The sequence below is a fragment of the Alexandromys fortis genome, unplaced genomic scaffold (genome assembly GCF_014885135.2).
Source record: "Alexandromys fortis isolate MF-2015 unplaced genomic scaffold, M_Fortis_MF-2015_v1.1 scaffold_2_1_26212458, whole genome shotgun sequence".
Taxonomy (NCBI): domain Eukaryota; kingdom Metazoa; phylum Chordata; class Mammalia; order Rodentia; family Cricetidae; genus Alexandromys; species Alexandromys fortis.
In genome coordinates this window covers 5208349-5234460 of record NW_026067930.1, presented here as the reverse complement: position 1 = coordinate 5234460, position 26112 = coordinate 5208349, and the positions used below count along the sequence as shown (strand labels likewise).

Here is a 26112-nt window from a genome sequence, read left to right as displayed (position 1 = left end):
GATGAATATATGTCTGCTAGCCTGGGATGAAAATAATAGAAAGTACAGACATCACAGTTTCAGAAACTATGTTGTAGAGACAGAGCAACACAGACGTCCTGCCAAACTGGAACACTTCCGCTATTCCCCAGCTGCTCTCACTGACAACGATTTGTGAAGCCACTTTGTTGATGAAAATAATTCTTATGTAATATAACTTATTTGTTAGGTAGGTGTTTTACACGGGATATTAGAATCTCACAAGGTTGGGAATCATCTGATATCTGGTTTCGATTTTTTAATTGTGTCTTTTCCAATCAAGTAACTGGATTAAAAGAAACATAGCCCCTCCCTCCAAAATAGAATGAAAGCACAATGTTTAAATCTCAACTCTAGAAAAACACTTGAGCTCACCCTCAATATCAGTACATAATATATACAACACTGAATGACTAGCAGCTTTCTGACTGGACTTTAGGCTTTCTCCACAGGAAGGAATTCCATGTCTAGTACTGCAGTGCTGGTCAAAAGCCCAAGACATGAGAGGTCATAAGCACTAGGGTAGAATCTACTCTTTCCATTTTGGTAAAGGATCATAATCATCAATTTGTCTTCTAAATATTTATGTGTACACCCATAGACAGGGGTTGCTCTTAGCTTCAGTCAGAGGAGCTGCTTGTTGTGGTGGATGGCAATCATTGCAGAGATGCAGAGCTGGTCAGAGTGCTGAGAATGAGAGACTGGGGGCTGTCCCCAAATGGGATGACCATAGCAACACTCCACCCTACCTGGGCTCAACAGCCGTTGCAGAAGAGGAGAGCAGAGAAACAAGAAGAGAAGAACTGGAGGCTAGGAAAGAATGCTGGGAGATGCTGTCTTCTGGATATGACATGTTATCAGGCTCCCATATTTACACCAACTCTGGTCATTTCCATACGACCTATACAAGATAAAGTCAGGCAAAACTCCCACATAGATGGGGAAGCTGATCTCTGAGCCTCAGTCCTTACCCAGAAGCTACCAACAGTTGGTAGTTTCTGGAAGAAGGGAGAATTCTCCTTTGAAGGTGCAGCTACTCAAAGGTTCCCAATGCTCTAGTGAATGGCCACATATCTAGGCATGTATGGGCAGTATTACTAACTGTACTTAAGTCATTAGTTTTAAAAGACATGAGGTTAGGAGGAGGAGGACTGGGAGATGATTTTACAGAAGTGCAAAGGAAGAATTGGGGAGAGAAAGCATGTATGATCATGTATGACATTCCTAAAGAATTAAAGTTAGAGTATTTTTTCCAACCAACTATTCCACGTTTTGTATTATCCTATCTGTTGTCATTTTCTCAGATTTCTCAAGGGGAAGTGCAGAAGTTATGTCTGCTATGTACTTCCAAATGACAACCGTTCAGTAGTGAGTGATGGGAAGAGCACGGCCATGGTCTTCTCACCAGGCTGGGGGAGGGATGTGGTCATCCCTTGTCAGAGATCACAGTGGTAACTTCTTCCTGACATGAGAAGAAAGTGTTGTGTGAATGTAGAATTCTCACAGCTCCTTCTGCCAAGCTTGCTCAGATACTCCCCACCTATCCTTTAATGTGCCAGCGTTTCCTCTTCTTGCTCCCCATCTCTCTCGATCCCTTAATGTCTTAGTTGGTTCCTTGTGTTGGAGGTTACTTCAGACGACTCTTCACTGAGCCAACTCTTGGTTCAGCCTTCAACATCAAGTGCCCCCAAGGAGGACTTCCTGAAGGACAGTACCTTTCTGGTGTAGGCTGTAGTCCTGTCTCTGAGCTCTCCTAGCCATGCAGCTTCTGTGAGGCGCATCAATTTTAGTCACCGCTTGATTTTGCTAAGCCCTGAGAGGCTGGAGTTAGCAGTGCATCTGAGCACAAAGGAGGCCCTCATACAGATGTATCCAGTGGAGGAACAATGTCAAGAAGAATGCAATGATTGTTGTGTGCGTGGAAGAATGGGCTTCTCTTTACAGTCTCACTTTCACGGCTATCTTCTTGTTCTTCCCCAGACAATGGAAATCAGAATTCTACAAACACCCTGTTCCATCTCAAGGCTCCAGTCCAGCTCTTCCTTGATAAGATCGTAATAACTGGTGGGTCCTTCTCGAGTTCCTGAGAGTTGTACTTCACAAGTCTGTGGGGTCCTGTCTGACACAGACAGAAGCTCAGAATGTCAAGGAACTACGGAAATGTATACAGTGTGTTTTCCCTTCTCCACTTTCCCATGTTCTCAGCACTGCCCCTGAGCTCAGCCTGCCACTGAGGTCATTACTTGAATCCAGACTGAATTTAGCTTCTATCTTCTTCTTTGAGTTTATTTGGTTCATGATTAGCAAATTCCAAATAAGCTCAAGGTTAGTAATGTTTATTTCTAACTAGTTTGGGGGAAACTACAAATTAAACAAACAAAACCTAAAAATAGAACTGAGGAAGGAAACATACTGGCTCATTACCTTGACAGGAATTTTGTTTATCATTTTTATAACCAATAATAGAATGTCCATGTTTACATTATACATATATATTATGTATATTGATATATTATATATATATATATATACTTTAATAGAAAGAAACATAAAAAGGCCTTTTCAAATGAGGCTTGACACGCAATACTTGACACTCTTATTTACAGTACGTGAGTACACCTTCTACATGGTGAGGGTGGATTCTCAGATGCCAGTTAGGGTTTACAAAGACAGCAGGACACCTAAAAGAGGCGTGCCATGCAGCTGAACGGTTATTGCCATGAGTTCTCACTAGTCCAGACAGCATATTGAAGTTAAAAAATGGCATCTGATTATTGGAAAAAACGAGGATCGTCAGACTCATTCTGGCTCCATAAGTACTACGTGGTCTCTCACATGACCAGGGGTTGACAAGTGCTGCTGCTGAGGGCTGGAAGCACAACAGGAAACAAGCATTTCAGACCAGACAGGCAGAGCTCTGCACGTAGCCAGAAAGGAGAACTTGCTACAGATTAACTATGCTGTGGGAAGCAGCAGTGCTTGTCTGAGTCAGAAGATCCTGGGTTGTGTGATGAGGAAAAAAGTGTTCTCCAAGGAACAAAGCCAACATGTCAGGGCCACTGATTAGACAAGAGCTTGTCCCAATCCGTGACATGGGACTTCAGGAAAATGCCCAATGAGAAATGTACGCATCAAGACCAGGATATTAAGAAATACAGAAAAGACCCTCGGAGAAACCCTGAACCCACTGTAGGTCAACCTTTGCAGAGACTTCAGCCCCCTCCCAGAACCACCCACATGTTTGCTGCCGTGCAAACAAACCATCTGCACTCATTTCCCATGGTCTGAATTTATACACTGTGTGTGTGTGTGTGTGTGTGTGTGTGTGTGTGTGTGTGTGGTTCTTGCATCCACCCAGACTCCTATGGCTTTCTTCCCATGGGATCACTGACCTGGGAACCTGGTTCAGGTGCCCAGAGCAGACAGGTTTCCATACCATGTAGGGTTTTTCTGGGGGAAAAAAAGCCCCATAGTCTTTGTTGCTAGTGTGATCATTCATGCTGCCCTAGTTGATGCATTTCATCTAAATGTTCATCCTTTTGTCTTTAGCCTACATAGTGCACTTAAATGGGGACAATTTTAAAGATCCCGGTTATTTTCAAAACTTCTGCATCTGTCACCCATCAGTAACTCTTGAAGTTGGGTTTCCATTCTGGCTTTTGTTCTCCGGTCTGATCTCACTTTCGCCTCTGCTATCTGTTAGTTTTTACATATGTGGTCTTTCCTAGCCCTTTATTTTCCTAAGGCAAGAAGACATCACTATTGAAAGATAACAGCACCCTTCTTAGAGCTCCCCTGAGGTTCTTTACCCAGCATGCCTCTCTTAGGTTGTCTTTCTCCTTCCAGGGAGAAGAGAAACAGCTGGCCATGTTAATGGTTTTGAATTGTTGCCCTTGCATTCAAGGCAAATACAGCATGTCTTTGGAAGTGTGTCAGCAGGAGTTTCACACGTGCATACATTCATCCGACTGCCTCCTTGTGCCAGGTAGAGCCTCTCTTGTCTTCCCTACTTCGGACAGGACTTCAGGCATTCATTGAAAACAATCTGTGGACCAGGCTATGCATAGAAAAAGTTTAAGGAAGTAGGTGGAACAATTCATTTGATATGTTCCCCGCAGCTGTTTCTGTTTACACCAAACCTGTATTTACCAGTAGCATCGCCTTTATCTCCCCTTTTATTCAGTCGCCCTACCTATTGCTGCTAGAAAACAAAATGTGGATTTATCACACTTTCCCTTGTTTTTTCTTTAGAAAACAGGGAAAGGATAAGAGCGTGTATAGAACAATTTTTGAACAAGTGGTATGTTTGATCTACTAAGGGGGTCATATATATAGGAAGATGCCCCACTTCCACACAGAAGTTAACCTGAGTTCTGAAATGTTTGTGTGCACTTGATAGAATTAACACATGATAAAGCTATGACCTAATAACAGACTGGCAAATCTAGTTAAGGTGGATCAAGTCCCATGAGCCAGGGTGGTTATGAAGCTGGGCTCACCAATGGCAAGTGTATTCTGTTTCTTATTTTCTCATATTATCCCTAGAAACAACTTGAATGAGACTCTACGTAGCTAGACAAATTCACGAGAACACTGTTGTGGTTTACACTGTTTGTTCAGCTTCCTCAATGTCTCAGTTACAAATATCTCTAGTGTCCAGCCCCACCCCAGCTGCATCCCTCCATACCCTCCATCTCCTTCTACTGCACTCCGGAATTCAGAGGTATGGAAAAGCATGACATAGCTAAGAACCGAACTGGTCTTCAACAGCTCTGGCCAGTCACCCGGCTGTTCCCTGGAGGCCCTACTTGAAATAATTGAGTCCTGCCACCAAGAAAAACTTCTCAAGGAAGAGTTCCGAGTCCAGCACAGCGATATGAGCTGCACGGCCAATCAGAGTGTTGGCAGTGTTGGGCAGAGCATGGAACACATTATGTCTGATCAAAGTGCAGTCCTTAGCTTCCACCAGCGGGCCCAGGAGGTTGTTGATCATTTCTGCATACACGGGCCCTGGAAGGAGGGAAGAAAACAGAGGAAGTTAGAGCAGAAGGTTGCTATATAGGCTGGAGGCCAGCTCTGCATGTGTGTTGGCAAAGTCCATGAGAGACTGAGTTCCAACCTCATGCTAGTGGGTGCAAATAAATGGGGAATGGAATCCAGTTTCTCTCTAGAGATTGCACTTGGTAGGGTTATCGTGGCTTTCTTCTGATGACATAGCTCCCTGGTGTCAGAAGTCACAGCACAAGTGAGAAAGATTCCTAGAAGAATGTCTCCCAGCAAGGGACTAAGATGAAGACGACACAAGTAAATGTCATCAGAGGTTCAGTTTCTGCTTCAGAACACCATGGGGGCTGGATCCATATGTGAATCATTTATGAAAACTGGTACTTCCTGGTGTCAAAATTTAAGGCCAAGCAGCATTTCACTATCCCCTGATTCTGATGAAGTGGGGAGGGATAAGAGGTTCCTACTATTGGGTTCCCTTATTTTTATAATTAAAAGATTCAGTTGACTGTGTTTCTGTCTAAAAAGTGACTCTGTTTCAGGTTTGCTTTAGAAAGCGGGACATAGAGACATGCAGTCAGAGAAATCATTGAGCAAAGAGCATCGTGTCCACCGGAGTCTACAGTTCACGTCGCTCCTCCATCAGCTTTATTCCACACCAACAACCTTACACTGCTCCTCTACCCCTCAACTTATCATTAGTGCCCACCATCGGGGCTGTCTACCTAAGTGGGAGGGTGCTGGACTGGAGCATATGCAGAGAGCACTGCTTTTAGCCTCTTATTCTCCTCTTTCAAGGTCTTGATACTTTTGAAGCTGAGGAAGCTAAAATACAAACTGGAATAGTCTTGGATTTCTTTGTGAAAGTATCTGCCATGATCTTCCAATTTGTGTGAACAGAAATGGCTTGTGGTTGGAATAAAAGGAATTCTGCTTCCAAAGAGCCTCTATGGCTGCTTGAGAATAGCAGCAAATTTATGTCATAAAATCATATGCGCCAAGGACGGCCTTTAGAGAGGATGTTGAAGTCAATCCAAAGTCAGCATAAAAGGCCTGGAGGATGGGCAAGGGCGTGAAAAGATGGACTCTAGGTGTGGCCTGGCTGCTGTGTTCATAATTCAGAGCAGTTATTTGGCCTGCACAATATCAATCCAGTTAAAAATGAACAGAAAAAGGAGCTCCAGAGGCCCCACTCTTATGAAGACGCATTGCCTCCAGATGGCTCTTGAGGGCTGGAGGCTCAATTTTCTTTAGAAGTGCAGCCCCTGGAAGGTGACCCCCGTTGGTCACCACATACCCATGTGCTTATGAACAACATTAATTGAACTCAGTGGGTTACTAAAACTAAAGACATGAAGTTGGATGGAAAAATGTGTTGGAGAGTGCTAGTGGAAGGGGTTGGAGAGAGGGAAAGGAGGTGGTTATGACCAAGATACATTGTATAACTATATGAAATTTTTAAGAAATAAAGATAAAACTCATTTTGTAAAGGAATGGCTGATAGGGTAATAGGTAAGCCACGCTTGTTGGTGTGGTCAGAAGAGTCCCTGCCTCTTTTCACAGATGCTATAATAAGAATAACACCTGAATGTTGTAACATAAAAGAACAGAAGAATACTGTTCTACCAATTTTATAATCTGTTTATATTATATATGCAGTAGGCCCTGAAGCACAATTAATAAAAACTGAGACAGATATTGTTGAGACACATAGTTGCCTTTAACTCAGAGGTGGTTCCCAGTAATTATTTTTAAATATACATAGTGCATCCTTAATTATTTTTCTCAAATAAAGCACTCCTTTCCTGCTGGTTAACTTTCAGGCTGGTATAAAATTGTCTGCACAACAATCTGGTGACTAAATGCAGTGACAAAGAAACAGGGGAGGCCAGGAGATTTATCGCAGAATTTTTAGAAACTAGGATATTTTTTTAGCAATACTTAATGAAAATAAAAGTAATGAAATGAACAAAACCTTCCCACAAGGTCAGATAAATTTATGAATTAAGACACGTGGCTTTGATAACTCATTTAAAAGTGTCATGTAAACATGACCATAGAAAAAAGGGGGTGCTGTTTCTCTCCCTATCGCTGGAAGGATTCAAATCGTAGATGGATATCCTTTAAAGAGGAGCAGCAAGTAAATGTCTCGAAAACCGAAGAGAGTGGTATAAAAGGCTGCATCTTAGCAATAACTTTTGGGTAGTGTTTGACAAACTCTCAGACGCTTGCAGAATGAGTCGTTCCAATTCTAGAGCAAAACATCATCTGCAGATCCTACTGGGTACCCAACCTATGCTTCTCTTTTCCTATGTGAAACTGGAATTACATCCCTCACCACGAAGAGGAAATGAAACATGCAAAGGGCATAGAGCTGTCCCTGACACATGAAGACCACAGTGTTTAGCAATTTTGTTCTAATACAGGCCAGGCAAAACTTGCCAGCACATGCCATAGGCTCACAAGACATCCAGGAGTGTCACCAACAAGGGGCTCAAATCTGGAACTGAAGCTTGCAGAGTAAGCAAGCGGGTGTGACTGGGGGTTATATTTAGCACATGGGACATAAATTTAGGGGCCCTGCATTAAGCATTTACAAAGTTCAAATGTCACCAATAATGGAGGTAAAGAAAATAAGAACGAGAGCTAGTAAACGACCACAGAAGAGAAAGGCTTGGCTGTCATTTCTAGCAGCAACATGGTCTTCTAGCACTGATGCGTTCTGATCAAGTCTGAGCTTAAAACCAGGTCACTAGCTCTTTTACCCTGGTTTTAGAGTAGAGTAGTGTGCTCTGGGAAAATAATAAATCTAAAAGTCAGTCAATCAGCAAAAAGCATCAAATCACGTTTGGGTTGAAAAATTATTAGTAAAGGTCTTTAAATTAATATCTCAGAAACAGAAGAGAATCTGATCCTTAGGCACTCTGGTAGAACAGGATAACTTGAATAATTATTTTAAAAGACAATTTGCTTAGATTAATCACTATTTTTGCTTCAGTAGCACTACATAAACACACAAAGGCTTCTACTGCAATAAGATTTTATAATGTTTCTAAACAAGAAGGGTCATATAAGTTCAGAAAATTGTAAATTTTTATTTAAGTTGTAATACATTCATAAAATAAGCAGAATATTTAAAATGATGTGTATGTATATACATATAATAGTTTAATCACAGGCAATGGAGTATAACATCATGCTAAACAAACAATGATAAAAAAATTATAGCTTTGTGTGGTGTGGTGTGTGTGTGTGTGTGTGTGTTCATTGCTGAGTACGTGTGAACATGGGTGAGTGGAGCCAAAGGTCACCCATCGTCAGGTGTCTTACTCTTTTGCTCTCTGCTTTACTGTTTTAGAGAGGGTCTCTCACCAAATCTGGAGCTCAGCAGATGGCTAAACTCAAGAAGCAGTGAGCCCAAGGACCATTCTCCTCTCAGCACTGGGATCACAGTTAAGCAAAGCCATCCCCAGCCTTTTAATGCTTAGGATCCAAACTCAGGTTTTCAAGCTTGTACAACAAGCACTTCAGCTACTGAATCATCATCAAAGCCCTGGAAATCCACCACATGTAAGTCGACACATGCATACAAAGAGAATAAAAGAAAATGAGGAGGAGGTAGGGGGAGTACAGGAAGAACTAATTATGATCACAATTGGATAAAATAGATTTGGCTTCTCCAAATACTCTATGAATGAATACTTTTCTATTTTTTCAGATTTATGTGTGTATGTGTCTGTGTGTATATGTCTGTGTGTCTGTGTGTGTCTATGTATGTGTGTTTCTCTGTGTGTATATGTCTGTGTGTGTCTGTGTCTGAGTGTGTGTGCTCATACTCTCAAGTGGGTGTGAGTGCATCTGTGTGTTCACACTCTCATGTGTTTGTGAATGTAGATGTATTTTCACACTCTCATGTGTATGTGTGTATGCATTTATGTATGGCATGTATATTTGGGTATCCTTGGAGGGCAGAAAAGGGCACCAGATTCTGTAGAGTTAGAATTACAGGTGTTTGTAAGCTTTCTGATATGGGTACCAGGATAAAACTCAGGTCCTCTGCAGGAGCAATACATGCTCTTAATCACTGACCTTTCTCTCTGATCATTTTTGGAAAAGACTTATTTTATTTATTATTTAATAGTTTTCTATTTTAAAGAATAATTTTCTGGTCATATGTGGTGGCAGAGGCAGGAGGATCTCTGTGAATTTAAGGCCAGCCTGGTCTGTGCAATAAGTTCTCGTGGACAACCATTAAAAAATAAGTAATTTTTTGTTACACACCTTAGGTTACTTTCCAGAACACATACTAGACTGTAAAAACCACAAGACTATTTTCTGTATTTAAATTATTAAGGTACTTTTTTATCCACATTTTTGTTAGGTTTTTCTTAATTTAAATAGAAATTTTGAGTGTTTACATATGAGTACCTACCTAGTTTGAGGGTCTTAGACCCTTTTAAAAATTCAGAATATAAAAATCAAAATACAACAAAAGCACTTACTTTTGAAACATTAAAATATACTATATAGAAATAAACTAACCAGCCAGAGAAACAAGGAATGCTAGCCCATCTCCTGGTCCTGGCTGTCTAGAAAACTTACACCCTTATCAGTTGACCTCTCCACAGAGCCCCAATAGTCTCCAACCCTTGTCTCATTTCCCTCTGATAAAAATGGAATGTATTACACACTATTCCTTTCCTTATCCATTGTACTTTGCTTTCAACACTTGCTTTCCTGCTCTGACTAGACATTAAAGTCCTTAGAGGGCAGAGCCCATTTCCCAAGTCTGTATCCCATCCTTCTGTTTTTCATGGACAACACACAAATGGAGTTTACCAGTTCCAGGCATCTAGCAAGCAAATGGATGTTCACATCACACGAAAGAAACATCCATACTGTTATCAGGAATCTGTGTGCACACTCAGAGTGTACTTATCCCAACATTCCATTCCAGAATCAGGGCAGCAGTGTAGGCTGCCCAGAGCCTGAACCTACCTAGTATATATACTCTGGATTTCATACATCTACTTTCACTTGGAACATTAAAAAGTCCCTGTCAAAAGGAAATGTAGCTCACCTGTGTGTCGGTCTTTGAGGGCGGTTTTACACATTTCGATCCTCGCTGAATGAAATGGCACATAACGGTCTTGGGGAGAAGCAACCAGAACAACGTTTTTAAAATACTGCAGCCCTGAAACAAGAAGGCAGGTGAATGTTTTCTGTCTAGGTCCTTTATATTGACACCCCCTCTGGGTTCTACGCATTTAGAAGTCTTCCCCGGAGTGTGGCAGTGAGGGGACACCAGACACTGTGCTGTACCTTTGCTCAGGACTAATGCTCTGAGAGTCAACACAAATGACTCGGGAGGAGGCATAGCAGGCACTTGTGAGAAGCTGAGAAAGGAACTCAGTATGTTAGGGCTTTTGTGTTTTGAACATAAGATAAAGTCCTTGACCTCAAGATTATAGAAGCCATGGAGTTTCACAGTGAGCACTGAGAAAAATGCAGAAAAGGTACCTTGCAATGAGAACAAAACCTGTCTCTGCAAGCTAGGAAATTATGGAGCCTACAGGAAAGACAGTTTTCTCTTTCTCCTTCTTCCTGGCTCAAAATTCTAGCCTCTCCTCTTCTGTTACCTGCAATAGGAAAGCCTTCCCTCGCCTCCTTCAAGCTTGCCTTCTCCAGCCTCACTCCACTCCAGCATTGCCCTCCTTCTTTGTTCTCACAGGGAGAAAAAACAATTTTGCAACCCAAAGTCAGCACACCAAAATGATGCAGCCCTCAGTACTCATCATGGACATCTGGGAACAGTGCACAGCACACCGCATTTAGCCCCCACCTGAAGATGGAGCGCTTCTTATCCGACCTACAGTTGAACAAGACACTGGCTGACCTTTCTTGCTGACCCTCTCTATAGGGTCTCACATCCATATCCAAGGTCACAGCTGAGCATCACACACTGGGGCAGAATCCAGGGCAATGGCTGGCTGATATGAACCCAGGAAGGACAAAGGTAAACCCGAGATCTACTTCAGTACAGAACTGGAACAGCACTCCAGCTCTTGACTGCTCCGTGACTGAAACAAGCTGAGACTTCTGTGTTGAACCCATTGCAATTCAGCATCTTTGTATGCCCAATCCTACCTCTTTCTTCCTACAGCAGCTAACTGAATAATCCTCTTGGAACAGGGAAACACAAGTACAAAAGGAATAGCTTGAGCTATTATCACTTTGATACAGGGATATCAACAGCTGTCCTTCTGGACATAGACTACTGGTCCATTATTGATGCTTCCCTCTGTCATGGACTCTATGATTGAGGCTGGGTTTTCACACTGCTCTACATCATCACCACGGGGGCGGGGGAATAGAAAAGGAAGCTCGTGTGGGAACCCCCTACCCACTCGGTTTGAGGATGGATCTACACAGGGTGAAGATGGATCCATACATACAAGGTGAGGGGGGACCACAGTCCTGGAATGCCAATAGAATACACTACATGACTGGCAGGGAATAGAAGTCACAGCTTCTGTGTACTGCATCGGCCTTACACACGCCTTGGTTCCTGTGCTATACAGGAGGCAGGTAGAGACAGGCTGACACGTTGGGTAGCTTCCAGCCTCTCAGCAGGTTGAAGAGACACCGCTGGACAGTGTCAACATACCTCACAGGAGCAAATGAACACAGCATCAAAGTGAATCTTTCTTAAGGTCTCATCCCCAGGGGCCTAGTAAGCCACACACCTGTTTTTTGGCTAAGTTGGTAAAGGAAACATTTGCGCAAATCAGCATTATCCCTGAAGGTCAGCTGCAAAAGGGAGCCAGATTTCTTCAGTTTTTGCATGAGCCACAAGCCTAGGAAGAGAAATGGAAAATGAAGATGAAAAAAGTAACTTGAAACAAAGTCAAAGAAGATATTTTCAGTTAGCTTAAAACAGAGCAATGGGGCTTTTATCAAATAATTAAGAGTTAGGGGTGTGTGTGTGTATGTGTGTGTGTTTTATTTGCATGTGCACATGAGGTCAAAGGAGAACATCATGTGTCGATTGAGGATCAGGTGTCTGATATATCACACCCCATCATATTCCCAAGACAGGAGACTCACTGAACACAGAGGAAGGCTGGCCGCAGCGAACCCCAGAAACCTTCCCATCTCTATCTGCTCTCTCCACAGCACTGGGGTTACAGCTATGCATGGATGATGGGGACACCCAAATTTTTATGAGCAGTCTAGAGACTCAAACCCAAGTTTGAGTTGTGCAGTCAGTGTTCTTATCCAGTAACTCGTGTCCCCAGTCCCCAAATTTCTTAGTGTTGGTAGCGGGAGTATAAAATTGTCCTGTCAAATTACACAGCAACAGCTTCTCTGTCCATGAAACCAGGCAAACTCTGATAATCATTTGGTCTCCTTCAGTAAAGGTAGCCAATGGAAAGAACACTCAAAGGTCCACAGACTGGAAAACATATTGTTTACACATCTCATGAAGTGATTATGCAGATGATTACAAGAGTATATTAAATGTCAACAATAAAGGAATGAATGACATAAAACATTAAAACTGCATGTGCCTAATGCATGCTCGCATATTTGTAAACATACTTACAGTATATATGTATGTATATTATAGTACATACATATTACATGTATGTATTTAATCACATCAGATATGTTATGTGTGTGTGTTTAAATATTCGTGGAATACAGGTGTGTGTTCATATTTATATTTCAGTATCTATTGCTTCTGAACCCTCACAGATTCAAAAAGCTGAGAATTTCTAAGTCTCTCATATAAACTCATATAAAAAATAGTGTTTACATGTAACCTAGAGAATCCTTCTTTGTGTTTTATATTATCTCCAGATTGGGTTTTATCACCTAATGAAATGCAAATGCTATATAAGAAATTAATATACAGTGCTGTCTGTGGATAATGTCCAGAAAATTATCCAGGAGACACAACTATTGGAAAAATGCATGGAGTTTCCATTTCACGATAAGTAAATGAATGTTACAGAGTGAGAGGCCTTAGTTACATTGAATAATTAGAAGACAGACTCCACGTGTGAGAGAAAACACAGCATTTGTCTGGATATCAGCTTACTATGATATTTTTCAATTCTACCTATTTATTGCTGAAATTTTCATAATTTAATTTTCCTTTTTGGTTGACCACACTGCCATACCAAATCTCCATCCGCCATCCCACATTGGGGAGAGCCATAAGATTCCATCAACCACTTCCATCTCCACTTCCAAGTCCCTGATGCCTCTGATTAAGTCTGAAAGATAATGGGGGTGACAAAGCCTTACCTGTACTGACCAGGGTGCTGTTGTTGTACAGAGTCCCCAAGTGAGGCCCAGACAGTGACAGGAAAGTGTGGAGTTTGTTGAGGTAATACCGGAACCGGGGCCTTGTGAGGACGGATCTGATGATAATGTTACCAAGAGAATGACCGATGAAGCTGTTTAGAGGCAGGAAGGATATATGTGAGTGCCGGCAGGGAACCACTGCCCAGGGATGGGCTAGAGTGATAAGCACCAAGGTCTTAGCATCTTCCCCCAGTTACAGAAGACCTGACATAAAAATGGCCACTACAGACTCACTATCACCCAGTGCTGGTGCTTGTGAATGGAAAATTTGCTCTAGGCAAATATAGTGAGGTACAGGAGAACTGTGGTGTTTACCTCATAAGTTTATTATGAGAGCAGAGTCCCTGATGTCTAGTCCCCAGACCTCCTCTCCGCCCATCTGGGGACAGAATGGAGTCCTTTCTGAAATCCGTCTATCTAAGCACTGTGCTCTCCTGGCCATTTACAAGCCGAAACACCCATCTCTTATACTTTCCCAAGAGGTTAGTCATCATCTCAGCTCTGACTACTGCTCTGACTCCACTCAGCCCCTCATTTCTCTGCACATGTATTGAGCTGTCTGCTCCCTCTAATACTGATTGACCATTCTCCTACATGCTCTGTTCCAACTTCCCGCTCCTTCCAGACCCATAAATTCAATATGCCATTCAGATTTTAAGAATCATTTTTTTAAAACCCTATAATTGACAGGTGGGTCATCTTACCTCTTCCCACAATATACATAAAACCAGCAAAATGAAGACACAGATGTTAGCCTATACAATTGGATCGCCTGAACTGTGTGAGGCCATTACCACCAAACAACTCCTGACCTCAGAATCCTTATTTGTGAAATAAATACATGATCTCATACCCCTGAAGACTAAAAGCAACAACTGACACCATGAATTTAGTCCTATGCTGATGTATCTACATGCTAAAACAGTACAAGCTAGACTGAGCTATCTAAATTTTTAGACCAAATTTTTGTGCTATTTTGAGGCTACAAATGGCACTGGCTGAAACCTTCTCATTGGATGGGAGAGTCCTGCAGGGTTCTAGCACATTCGTTTCCTGATAGTCCAATTAAGACATAACAAAGGGGAGGCTCAAGGATTTGAAAAGTGCAAAAAGTTGCACACTCAGTACATGGCAGATCCTAAACTTGTGAGAATTCAAACATGAATTCAAACCTAGAGACAGCTGTGCTACTTTTAAGATTCTTAATGCTCCACAGCAAAATATTTATTCTTACCATTCATATTTTGAGAGATATTCAGGGGAGAAACCAACTTGCTGCTCATTCACTCCTCAAAGTAATCAGATTCATTAAGAGCCGAAAATTCAATTATCATAGTGCCTTATAGAAGTATCTAAACATTACTGTATGGCAAACACTCAAAAACATATTACCCATCTTCCCTCAGCATTAGCTACCTGTGGTTTCCTTTTACCTAATTCGGGATATGGAGAGGTTGTACAATTGGATGTGTTGAATGATTTCATCCAGCAATCGATCTGTCATGGTATCAAAATCTGCAAATGTGTCCATCTGGAAGAAGAGAAGGGGAGAAAATGTTGAAAGAAGTTATGACCTCTGTTGGAAGAGGGCCACTAGTTAGTTCCCAGCCGCCCAGCGAGCTTAGACCCAAAATAATCACACAGAAACTGTATTAATTAAATCACATTTGGCCCATTAGCTCTAGCGTCTTACTAGCTATTCTTACATATGAATTTAACCCATTTCTTTTAATCTGTGTATCACCACGTGGCTGTGGCTTACCAGGTAAAGTTTCAGCACATCTTACTCTGGTGGCGGCTCCGTGGCATCTCCCTGACTCTGCCCTTCTTTCTCCTAGCATACAGCCTAGATTTTCTCATCTAATTCTTTTCTGCCCTTGCCATAGGCTCAAAGCAGTTCTTTATTCATTAACCAATAAAAGCAACACATAGACAGAAAGATCTCCCACACCATGGCCTCTATATAAGAAATCCTCTTTCATTAAACAGCATGACATTTTTTTTTAAAGTATATAAGCCTCTGTTAGGGGTTACATTTTGAGACATAACTTCAAGATAAAGGTCCACTGGGTCTCTAATGAAGAACCTGGGCATCTGCTAAAGAACCTTCAGTTAGGGGAATAAGGTGAAAGATGGGAGAATATGTTCTTAGAATGTGGTACCTGCTGCCTCAACATGAGCTCACTGGGTCTGCTGAAGGAAACAGAGCCTGTGAAAGAGGACCACTTGCTCACTTTGTGTGAGCCAGATTCATACCAAGGCATGCTGGAGTCTTATGCTGGTTGGTATTTGTCATCTTGACACAAGATAGAAAGATATGGGAAAAGTGAATCTCATTAAGAAAAATGCTTCAATCAGACTGGCCCATTGGGAAGCCTATAGTGCATTTTTTTAACTGATAATTGACATGAGAGGGTCTAGCTAACTATGGCCTGTGCTATCATGGAAAAAGTGCTTCTGGATGCAGTAAGAAAGCAGGCTAAGCAACCTATGTCGAGCAAACCAGTAAGCAGTGTTCTTCCAAGGCTCCTGTTTCTGCTTTGAGTTCTTAGCCTTATTACACTCAAGGCTGAATTATGATGTGGAATTGAAAATGAGATAAACCCTTTCTTCACCAGAAAGATGGCCAAATGAGAAAAATGTACAAAAAGCTTATGAAATTCCATGCACATCTGTGTTGTGAGGAGGCTGTTTATTTGTTCTTGGATGCCCAGAACTGAAATAATCACACATAAGCTATATTAATTACAACATTGCTTGGCCTATTAGCTTATGCATCTTTTCAGCTCACGTTTATCTCTTAAATGAACTCATTTCTATTATTTTATATTTTATCACAAGGCTTGTGGCCTACTGGCAAGGTTCCAACTGCTGGTTTGTATCTTTACATCTAGGTACTTGAAGACGTAAGAGATTGTTCTATATAACTAAATTTTAGGAATATTATTGGGAATGACACAGACATGTATTTAGGGTCCTATCTACAAGCAAAAATATTCTTAACAAACAGCATCTTGGGATGTCTGAGATTCTGGCCAAAAGCTCTAACAAATATTCATTATGGTGGTGAAGCAACAAGCACATCTAAGGAAGGAGCAGCAAAGAAATGAGTGACATTATGTCGATGGTCACCCATCTCTCTATGAAGCCTGCAGCATGAAAGAGACAAAACACGGTGGTGCTCTTGCTATGCTTCATGAAACACAACCTTATCTGTAGCTCTAATTTCCCAGAGGGTGTATCAAGGTTCTGTGGCTTCTATAGCCTGAATCTGCATCTTCTTGCCTTTAAAACTGGAGAATGCAATATATTCCTCCTCATATCTTAAAGACTCTTGAAATGACTATCAACATACCTAAGACTGGTGGTGCTATTATCATGACCTTCTAGTCTCTGAGAGCCTCTTTGCTCCTTTTCAAATTAGTGGTTGCATATTCATTATTTTACAATTGTGATAATGAAGACTGTACTTAGTATGATGAAAGATGCTCTGAAAACCACAGTAAGGACAGAAACAATAATGGGACCTCCACAGCCAGGATGCTTTGAAAGAATCATTGCATTCTGAGCCCTATATAACACTTATAATATTTAAGCAGTGAAATAGGTAGGACTTGATCAGTATTGAAACAAGTCCATCTAGTTAATGACTTGCAGAATCCTGGCTCAAACAAGCTTGTGGAAACCATGTAAAAACCAGATGTCCTGTAATGTATTATATGGAGGGACACACAATGAAGGCTGCATTCCTGGCCCAATCTCTGCTATTAACTACATCCATCATTCCTGAAGAGAAAACTTCACCAGGGTAAAGTCAACACAAGGTCATGGAACACTGATCAGCCATTATTCTACCTCCCTCTCTGAATGTCCTGGGCTATCTCCCTCAGGACATGGCCACATATGAAACATGTCTCTTAGGACATAAATGTTCTGGAATTTTGTATGGCAGTTCTTTGGGTTAGGAGGAGGATTCTCTGCAGAAGCCCTAGGATTCATGCCCTGTGCTGTAAAGAGCTGGTGCTGTGGGTAAGCAATAGAGTTGCTTTGAAGATGGAATAAGGAACAATTAACTGGGTCAGTTATACTGAAAATAGTGTGCCCTTGGTCGATAGTTCTCTGAACTCCTCCTTCCTCACATAGCACCTTATACTGCCTGTCATGTAACCTTGGAAATAGAATATCAAAAACAGGCAAAGAAATTAAGCACAATCAATTAAGGGATAAGCTGGGTATTTTGTGCTTTTGAACATTTATTAATTTGTGTGTGTGCATGGAGGTCAAAGGACACCCTGAGAGAGTTAGTTCTTACTTTCTAGTACATAGGACTCAGAGATTGAACTCGGGCTATTTAGCTTGGCAGTGAATACTAAAATCACTCTGAGTCATCGCACTAGCTTGACTTCTCAGCTTTGATGTCTGATGACTCTCTGCATCACTATCACCTTCATGCGGCCTCTTGCTTGTTAACAGCTCTATTCCTCAAGCATCCTCCATAAGGATGCTTATGACTTATTTACCCCACTCTCTGGTCATCCTTAGCTCTTGCTCATTGATTTGCTAGTGCCTTTTTGACTCTTAGCACTTTTCACAGATACAGCCTTGATCTACCATGTCTGATTAAAAAGCAATCACAACCTGGCTCCTTACTTTGCATACTTGCAGGCGACAATGCTCTGTCCCCACTGTGACTACATGGATGACCACATAGTAGGCCATATTCCCAATGCCCAATTAAGCCAAAAGGCTCCAGTCAGCTAATACATGCTAGCTCTTATCATTAATTCATGTTTTTCCTTAGACTCCCAAAACAATACAGTAAGGGTTTTTTTTTTTTTTCTCTCTAAATCACCCAAGAATTTTGTTATTATCCTTGAAGATTTCCCATTCACTTCATGTGTCCACACATCATCATGGTGCCTTTTGGAGACTCTTTTAAACCCAATGTTCTCTCAACCCAACGTTTCTGCCATCCTACCTGATTTTTTTCAGACATCAGGAAGTCCAATTTTCCCCCAGGGAGTCCCAGTTCTATGAAAGTCTTCACCAGCCGTAGGTCTGCACTGTTCCCTGAAAATGACAGATGACCCCAGTCCTATAAGTAATCATAAGCCACCAAGGATTTCTTTCTCACCATTTCTCACAGTATAATTAGATTTGTTCCTCATTTTTTAGAAGATAACAGAAATAGCTGAAGTAACTCCCTATCCTCCCCTCTTGCTACCCCAGCCCATACACACACAAAGAGGTGGGCTCTTTTAAATGGCCCTGCTTCAATGGGATTATTCCTCAATCTGCCACATCAGTTTTCTTTCTTTCCCAGAACACCACTCTCTAAACAGGTTTTTGGAAGGAGCTGCCTGGTGGCTGAGCAGGCACAATGTGGTAGTCCTCTCTTAATTACTTGCCTATCATTTATAGATATCAGGAAGAGATGAATAATTGACTCCAGTTCAGTTGTATAAATAGAAGAATTACTCCTAAACCAAGGAATAATGGATTAGTAAGCTTGCAAATGTCCAAGAGTATCATCAAGGGTCGAGGAATAAAAAGTTGCTAATTCCAGGAAGTTGCTAGTATGAGAGGTACAAACAGTAAATAGAATATTTTGTTGGCATTAAATGTTACATGGAAAGTGGATTCGTTATAACAGAATAAATTAGGCATACAGTTCATTCCGCCCACGGGCATTCTAGTGTATCTATGTTAATGGGCGGCATGTTCCTCTCCTGGGTAGAGTTGAAAAGGAGTTACAACCTATTTAGATAATTTGGTAGCATGCTTTGCCATGTAAATCAACCCCACAGGTCATGGTATCAGAGAACATCTACACTGTAAATCAAATAACAACTAATTTTATATCATTCTTTATGAATTCTCCCAATGATGCAAAGGTGTATTAACAAAAACTCATGATATTTGGAAGAATTCAAAATTAGAGACAAACCTCAATGTGAATATTCCTAAATGCTAATCATCCAGTAACTTATTAGAGCATTTTCTCAAACTTGAAGGCTTCAAGATCATTGGAAGGTCATTTTTTTAGGAGAATACATATTTTCTCTTAGAAAGTTAAATTTCATAACTCTGTTTATGCCAGCAGCTAAATAACATTCAGATTCTCATGTAGATTTAGGTAATCTAAATCTTCCTTATGACATTTTAGGAGTGGGTTTTTAAAAAGTTGGTACCATTTATCTTTAACATGAAGAATTTGAGAATAAAATATCCTTCTCTACTAAAGATACTAAGAGTAAAAAGTTTCTGGAACTTAAAGCTTTCTAAAACAGTTTTCTTTAATAATGTGTTAGACTGAGACCATTTATAACAAGATATGCTTTGAGCTTTTTGGCATGACAGAGAGCCTGTGTAAATATTCATAACTTGTCGTAATGTACTCAGTTCTTAATATAAACATATTAGAGAGATTTGAATAAGCTGGTTCTATAAAATTCTGAAGAGGTTACAGACATGCACCTTGAACTACAGAAGTAATACTCTGAAAGCCGTCTTGTGATCACTTGTTTTTTCTTTTTATCTGTGACCCAGGGGATGCGATCATGGGCAGCTCATCTCTCTGAATCAGTACAATACTGGAAAATCGGCTCTACCTTTGTTACACAACTCTTTCTCAATTTGCATGAGGTAACATAAAAACCCTATGGTCTGACCAGAGTTCTTACTTTCAAGATTTTTTTATTTATGTGTATATCTAGGTGTGTGAATGCCACAGGTATCCAGGGAGCCTCAGAGAACAGAGAAAGACATTGGATACCTTGGTTATAGAGTTTGTGAGCCATTCGTCATAGGTGCTGTGAACCAAACTCAGGTCTGCTGGAAGAGCAGCAAGTGCTCTTAACCATTGAGTCAGTTTTTGAACCCTCAGATTTCTCACATTACCAAGAATTTTAGAATTTTCAAAATCAGATGTAGGAATGACTATTAGTGACATTGAGCAAATGAATGTCATGGTCACTCTTATCTCTATTAATCCTAGAACACGGCAGTGTATAATACACAAAAGGTTCTGCATAAGTGAGAGATGAACAAAATAAACAACAAAATAGTTGCAATCACCAATCCAAGCTCCTAAAAGTGCATCGTTTATGCCTTCCCCTCCATATCTTCTTCTAGGACTATTCTATTGACCCATAACTTCCATCAACTCCAGCATTTCACTGAGGTATTCATTCTAGCAATATGCCCCCTTCTTCAACCATTTACTCCAGTCTTTCTTTTATTCAAAATACTAATTTCATTGGTTATACAGTTACTTATATCATTGATTGGTAAAATTCACATCACTGAATTAATTAATTAATTAATGATATGAGTGTATGTATGTATGTAACCCATTGTCATGTCATTTCCCTTGACAGCAATGTTTTCATGGTTGTTGTTTGGTTAGTTTTAGAGACATAAACTGAATGTTGTAGAGTAATTTGAGAAAGAAACTTCTTTAGAACTTACCATCCAGGCCATGGACACAGACCACCAGGTGAATCCCATCTTCCAAGTTTTCCTCCTCTTCCTCTGGTGGGAAATATGGTATATCAGAAGCTAGTACGGATAAGTCACTGTACAGAAATCCTTCAATCTTCAGTTCTTTTTTAAACTTTTCTTTGGCCTGATAAAAACTGGAGAATATACCAATTAATCACAAGCCATGCTGTGTGTTCCATGGTGAGCAGAGAATGAGTGGGGCTGGTATGCAGGAGTTACTTGTATTCACAAACAAATTGTCTTCTGAGCATCAAATGCTAAATGAAACCTTAAGGGAAATGCTGGTGAGCAAAGCTTCATTCTTAACGAGAGACAGCAAGAAAATACCCCCGACTGAACCACAGGAAGCATTTTATTCTGCAAATTGCTATTTTAATCTTGCATTTAACAGGAGACTGGGTAGAGATTTATAAGATGCCGTGCAGCTATAGGATATGAACTTCTTTAAATTTATCTCCTGAGAAGGTAAGTTTCTTTCCTATCAGACAAGGCCACCATGGTTTGGCTTCCATCTTCTTTTCAAGTACTATTTCCCCCCATTCCCAGCAGGAATGCAGGTTTTGTGTTTCTTTGTTTTATGTTGGCTTTGTTTGCTTGTTTTCTGGTTATTACCATAAACTACGTGGCTTGGCTTGGCTTGACTTGGCTTGGTTTCTTTAGGCTTTGGCGTATTCTGGATTCCAGAAATGACTTTTATACCCAGCTAAGATGTGTTTGTGTGGTCACTTATCAAGATGGTGGTTAACAACACTGGTTCACAGATAAGATTATGAAGATTAGAGTCTTGGTTTTCATCACTTCCGATGATTATTGGTTATCTGAAATGCTTGAGACTAGAAGAGTTTCAGTTGTCAGTTGGGGTTGTTGTTGCTGCTTTTAAGATTTAGGTATATATACATAAACATCCTGAGATAACCTGAGGATGGGACCATGTCTATACATAGAACTAAGTTTTGTTTTTTATGTGGTCTAAGCACATTACCTGAGGTAAGGTATTTTCATAAAATAGTTTTATTATGTTGAACATAAAATAATTTCATGGTACAAAATTTCTTATATGTATTATCCCACCAGCCATTAAGATATTTTAGATTTCAATAGCATAAAAATATAATTTAAATTTATATGTATTGTCTAAAAAAGCAAGGTCCTACTTTTTCTCTAGAACAGTACAAGACAAAATAAAAACGTTTGGATCTTGGATAATGTACACTTATGGATTTTCAAGTCAGTGATGTTCTAGCATTAGCATCATCAGCATCCTCATCTATGTCCCCTCTGTGAAGACATTCTGTCCTCTAAAGTGTTTCTTCTGCCTGCTTTCTCTATATGTACAGGCACTGCTGCTGGACATGCAGGAATAATCACATTTGCCCAACACTAAAGCCTTGGTTGCTATTCTTATCTGCCTGGTTTTTCCTGCAGTTAACGCAGGGATGACTCTGATCCAGCTTTTTGACAGTGTCTAACTGGACTTCTTGAATTGGTGACCGATGTCATAGAACTGTCACAGGTCTTTGATGCTATTTATTAACAATATATCCAATGCTTACCTGCCTGGGCTTTTTCTTTATGTAAAAATCAGTAATTATTAGCAGTTGGCAAGAAAAGAAAGAGTATGAGATACTCTGACAAAATTTTTCTATTACGTACTTAATAAAATCTATAGCTAACAATTGAGGGCAAAAAAATGAATACAGTGCAAGCCAATGACCAAGTTATATATGCTACTACTGAAAAAATGGTGGCTTTGAGAAGTCCATAATCTTAACGGGAAACTAGGAGGCAAATCTATTCCCTCAAAGGTCCTAAAATGTTTTTCAAAATATGAAAAAGGTGAAGTCACAGTAGTGTTGTAATACAGTTGTATATCAAAATAAAAATGTAAAAAAATTCCCATTAAGAATTTGGTTAATAAGCTATGGTACATCCATACAATGGATTACTTTGGAAACATTAAGATACTGAATGAAAATTAACTTATAGAGAAAGATGTTTCAAATATTTTAAGCAGGAAAAATAATTAAGAAGTGTCACAATAATCCTATTATTATTAAAAATGAATATATTTAGGGGACAAATATCTTTATATAAAATTTCTGTATAAAATCATGTCATATTATATTGGGCTTATTTGTAATTATTATTTTAATTACCTAGACATTCTGAATTACATGATATGTACATTATTGCTCTATTAAGTAATCAAAAATAACAAACACCTCCGTGTTTACATAGTATGCATGAAACAGAGAAAATCGGGGGAAACCCTCAATGACCTATGAGCTCTCCACAAGCTTACCTGAACATCCTTTCACTGACGTCTTCTTCCATCTTGCTGGAATGGGTAGAAACAACTCCAAAAGAACCCAAAGGTTGATGAGTGATGGGGGCTAGGTTTTGTTTAGAAGAGAGTCCGGCCCTAGCGGGGGTCTCCTTGGGGACAGATGAGAAAGGGAGGCAGGTGGCAGTGCAAGACACAGACAAGTTCACGACCTCCACTGCCTTTAGGCTGTCCAGAGTAAAGGCCTCTGCGGAGTTCAAGTGGGACCCGGAGATGGAAGTTCCTGTCTTCAGCTCTTGGTTTCGTGACATTTGGGAGGCAATAGCGTGAGTCACAGTGGGGCACACGGTGCCTGCTTCATGTTTGACCCCCAGAGAGGCATTGTGTCTTCTATTCAACGGCATGGTATCGTTGACACTTGATGGACCAGTTCGTAGACCTGTAGAGTTCAAGTTGACAGCTTCAAGAGCAGCTGCACTCCTGATTTCAGGCACCCTGTTGTGAGACACAGCCCCGGCTTCTGAGATGCTGTGGTTGGGGAGTATGTGTTTATCCCCACTTGATTCTAAAGGTTTGCCTTCTGTGGTCTCCACTACTGTTCTTTGAAAAGATCTGGTCCTAGAATTTTCAAGCACTATAGAACATGGTATTTTTAAGTTAAGACCTTTGGTTTCAACACTTGGCATGTTCCCAGCTGTGCCATCCAGACAGCAGGGTCCTTGAGGATCTGACTGGTTCTCTTCACCTTTAGGAATGTCTATGTACCCAGGACCCTGGGCTCTGTCAGATTCTAAAGTTATATCTGCAAGAGAGTGTTCTGCCCTGACATCCTGGACTCTGGAGTCACCAGGAGAACTGTGTCCAGCTGAACTGTTGTCCTTGCTAGAACTGTCCAGGTCTTCAGAAAATCCGCCTGTGTGCTTCATAATGTCCGCACCTTCAGCAGTATCCTCGGGGCTGCTGATCTGGGGTGCAGAGACAGACTTGGTTAGCTTGGTAAGTGCCAACTCGCGCTCCTCATCTTCAAAAGGCAAAGAGCTGATAGAGGTAAGAGAAGCCTGGATGCCACTGGGCAGACTGGTGTTGCTTTCTGTATGGCCACCCTCTAAAGAGTTCCTGTGGTGGGCATGCCTTCGAACCACCTGGTGTAAAACTTCACGATCACTGGGTAACTCCAACACCCTGCTTCGGGCCTCGGACCAGGCAACAGAACTTGGTTCGCTTTCAATGCCTGAGTCAGATATGATGGAGGCTGACCTCTTGATGATGCCAGAGAGCGCTGATAGATCTTCCTGCTCTTCTGCATGGTCCTGCAGGGAAGACGTAGTGTCCGAAGGTTCCCTGTGCGTGGTGTTCAATGAGTCACAGGGCTCAGCAGGGGTGAGCTTCAGGCTCAGCAGTACAGGCTTTCCCTCCTGGTCTGCTCCCCTTCCTAGAGTCCTGAACTCAAGGGCAGCTGTTTCATTTAAAGAGATAGCATTATTCTGACTTATTCCTGCTACAGCTTTGCTTGACAGAGTCTTAACAAGATCACAGCTGTCCTGAGAGCGCCTGTGCTCCTGCTGCACATTAAGGCCCAGCATAGTCTCAGCTCTAGGGTGGTTCTTATTGCTAGATTTTACGTCAATGTAGGTCAGTGCTGGGGTCTTCCCATCTTCCGGACCTGGACTTTTCCGATGGATATCCACATCTGAATCATGCACAGCGTCAGACCTTGGGCCAGTCCAGCATTCACCTTCAGGCATGACAGCTTTGTTTTGGAATTCACCAATGGTCAAATATACCTGAGATTCTGAGCACACATCCACAGGATTCTGTGTGGAGACATTCCCTTCCATTTGTGGACACCTAATAGCATCCTCATCAGAGCCCAACTGGGGTGCTTTTGTAGTAGATAATGGAAGGTCTTTCCTCAAAGATGACTTTTGATTTATAACATTCTTTTCTTTCCCTTTTAGATTCATCATTGCAGGACTTGTCACTGGGACATCAAAATTAGGATAAACACTCAAATTATGCCCTATAACAAAAGGAGAAAATTGTATTGTAGCTTAAAATAAATATTATAAATCATTCAAATGCATAATTGCATGAAAACAATTGAACAATCCCGTATTACTACTTTTTGAAGGGGATGACCTTCAGAGTGTTTAAAGCTCTCAACTTATAGGAAAAAATTCTTATTCAGAGGTATACAGATAGTTTAGGGTAACCAAGCGACTCATGTTAAAATCCCGAAGAATTTATGTTGGTGAGATAATCGAGGATATGGACATGACAAAACATGTGATTAGTGGGCGGGGCAAAGAAATATCCATCAGACCTCTGTGAAAGGACTGCACCTATGTGAGGCCAGTGGCTCGCACAATCTTGTCCACATAAGAAAACATCAATGCACAGCTCGGATCTTGTGACTTGGATGAGCTCCTCAGACTTGTAGATTGACAAAAAGATGGATTCTTCAGAAGAAGAAAAAGTCTTGAGAGCACCAAACCTTCTGACTAAGCTTCAACCTATAAATCCTCTCTCTCTCCCATCTCTCTTTCTGCCTCTCTGCCCTCAACCTTCCCTCCCCCACCTCCTGTTTTCATTTGGAGGGATATAGTTGTCCTTTATTCATAACAATAAAACCTTAATCATGGGCATAGCTCCTTTCCAAGTTCTCTGAGTCATCCCAGAATATCGTTAAACATGGGTGAATTACATGAACCGAGAATTTGTAGCCAGTGATCTGAATTCAGGTAGTGGCTGTAGCAGTTTATACTCCTAGCAACTGTGGAGGCAAGCAAAGAGGAAAAAGGGATCTGCAGAGGAGCAATGGGGCAATGGGGCAAATGAGGGCAGTGAAGGAAAAGGAAGTCAACCACGATCCCTCCAAGAACATTTGGGCAACACAAATTGGACTTGATGAGTTTTGGGGGGTTCTTAAC

The 26112-nt window shown here is 41.0% G+C and overlaps 1 protein-coding gene across 1 annotated transcript in view; it reads right to left on the bottom strand.

The window, feature by feature from the left end:
* Nucleotides 1-4258: 4258 nt before the first annotated feature.
* The window catches only part of Fam135b (family with sequence similarity 135 member B), a 262927-nt gene continuing 241073 nt past the window's right edge, over nt 4259-26112 (bottom strand). Inside the window, exons 13-20 of the mRNA XM_050145127.1 lie at nt 23201-25202; nt 20866-21032; nt 18374-18465; nt 14829-14926; nt 13336-13487; nt 11769-11879; nt 10103-10216; nt 4259-5028 (exon numbers count right to left, since the gene is read on the bottom strand). Coding sequence (XP_050001084.1) covers nt 4823-5028; nt 10103-10216; nt 11769-11879; nt 13336-13487; nt 14829-14926; nt 18374-18465; nt 20866-21032; nt 23201-25202 — 2942 coding nt within the window. The 3' untranslated portion in view covers nt 4259-4822. The remainder of the gene's footprint in view (nt 5029-10102; nt 10217-11768; nt 11880-13335; nt 13488-14828; nt 14927-18373; nt 18466-20865; nt 21033-23200; nt 25203-26112) is intronic.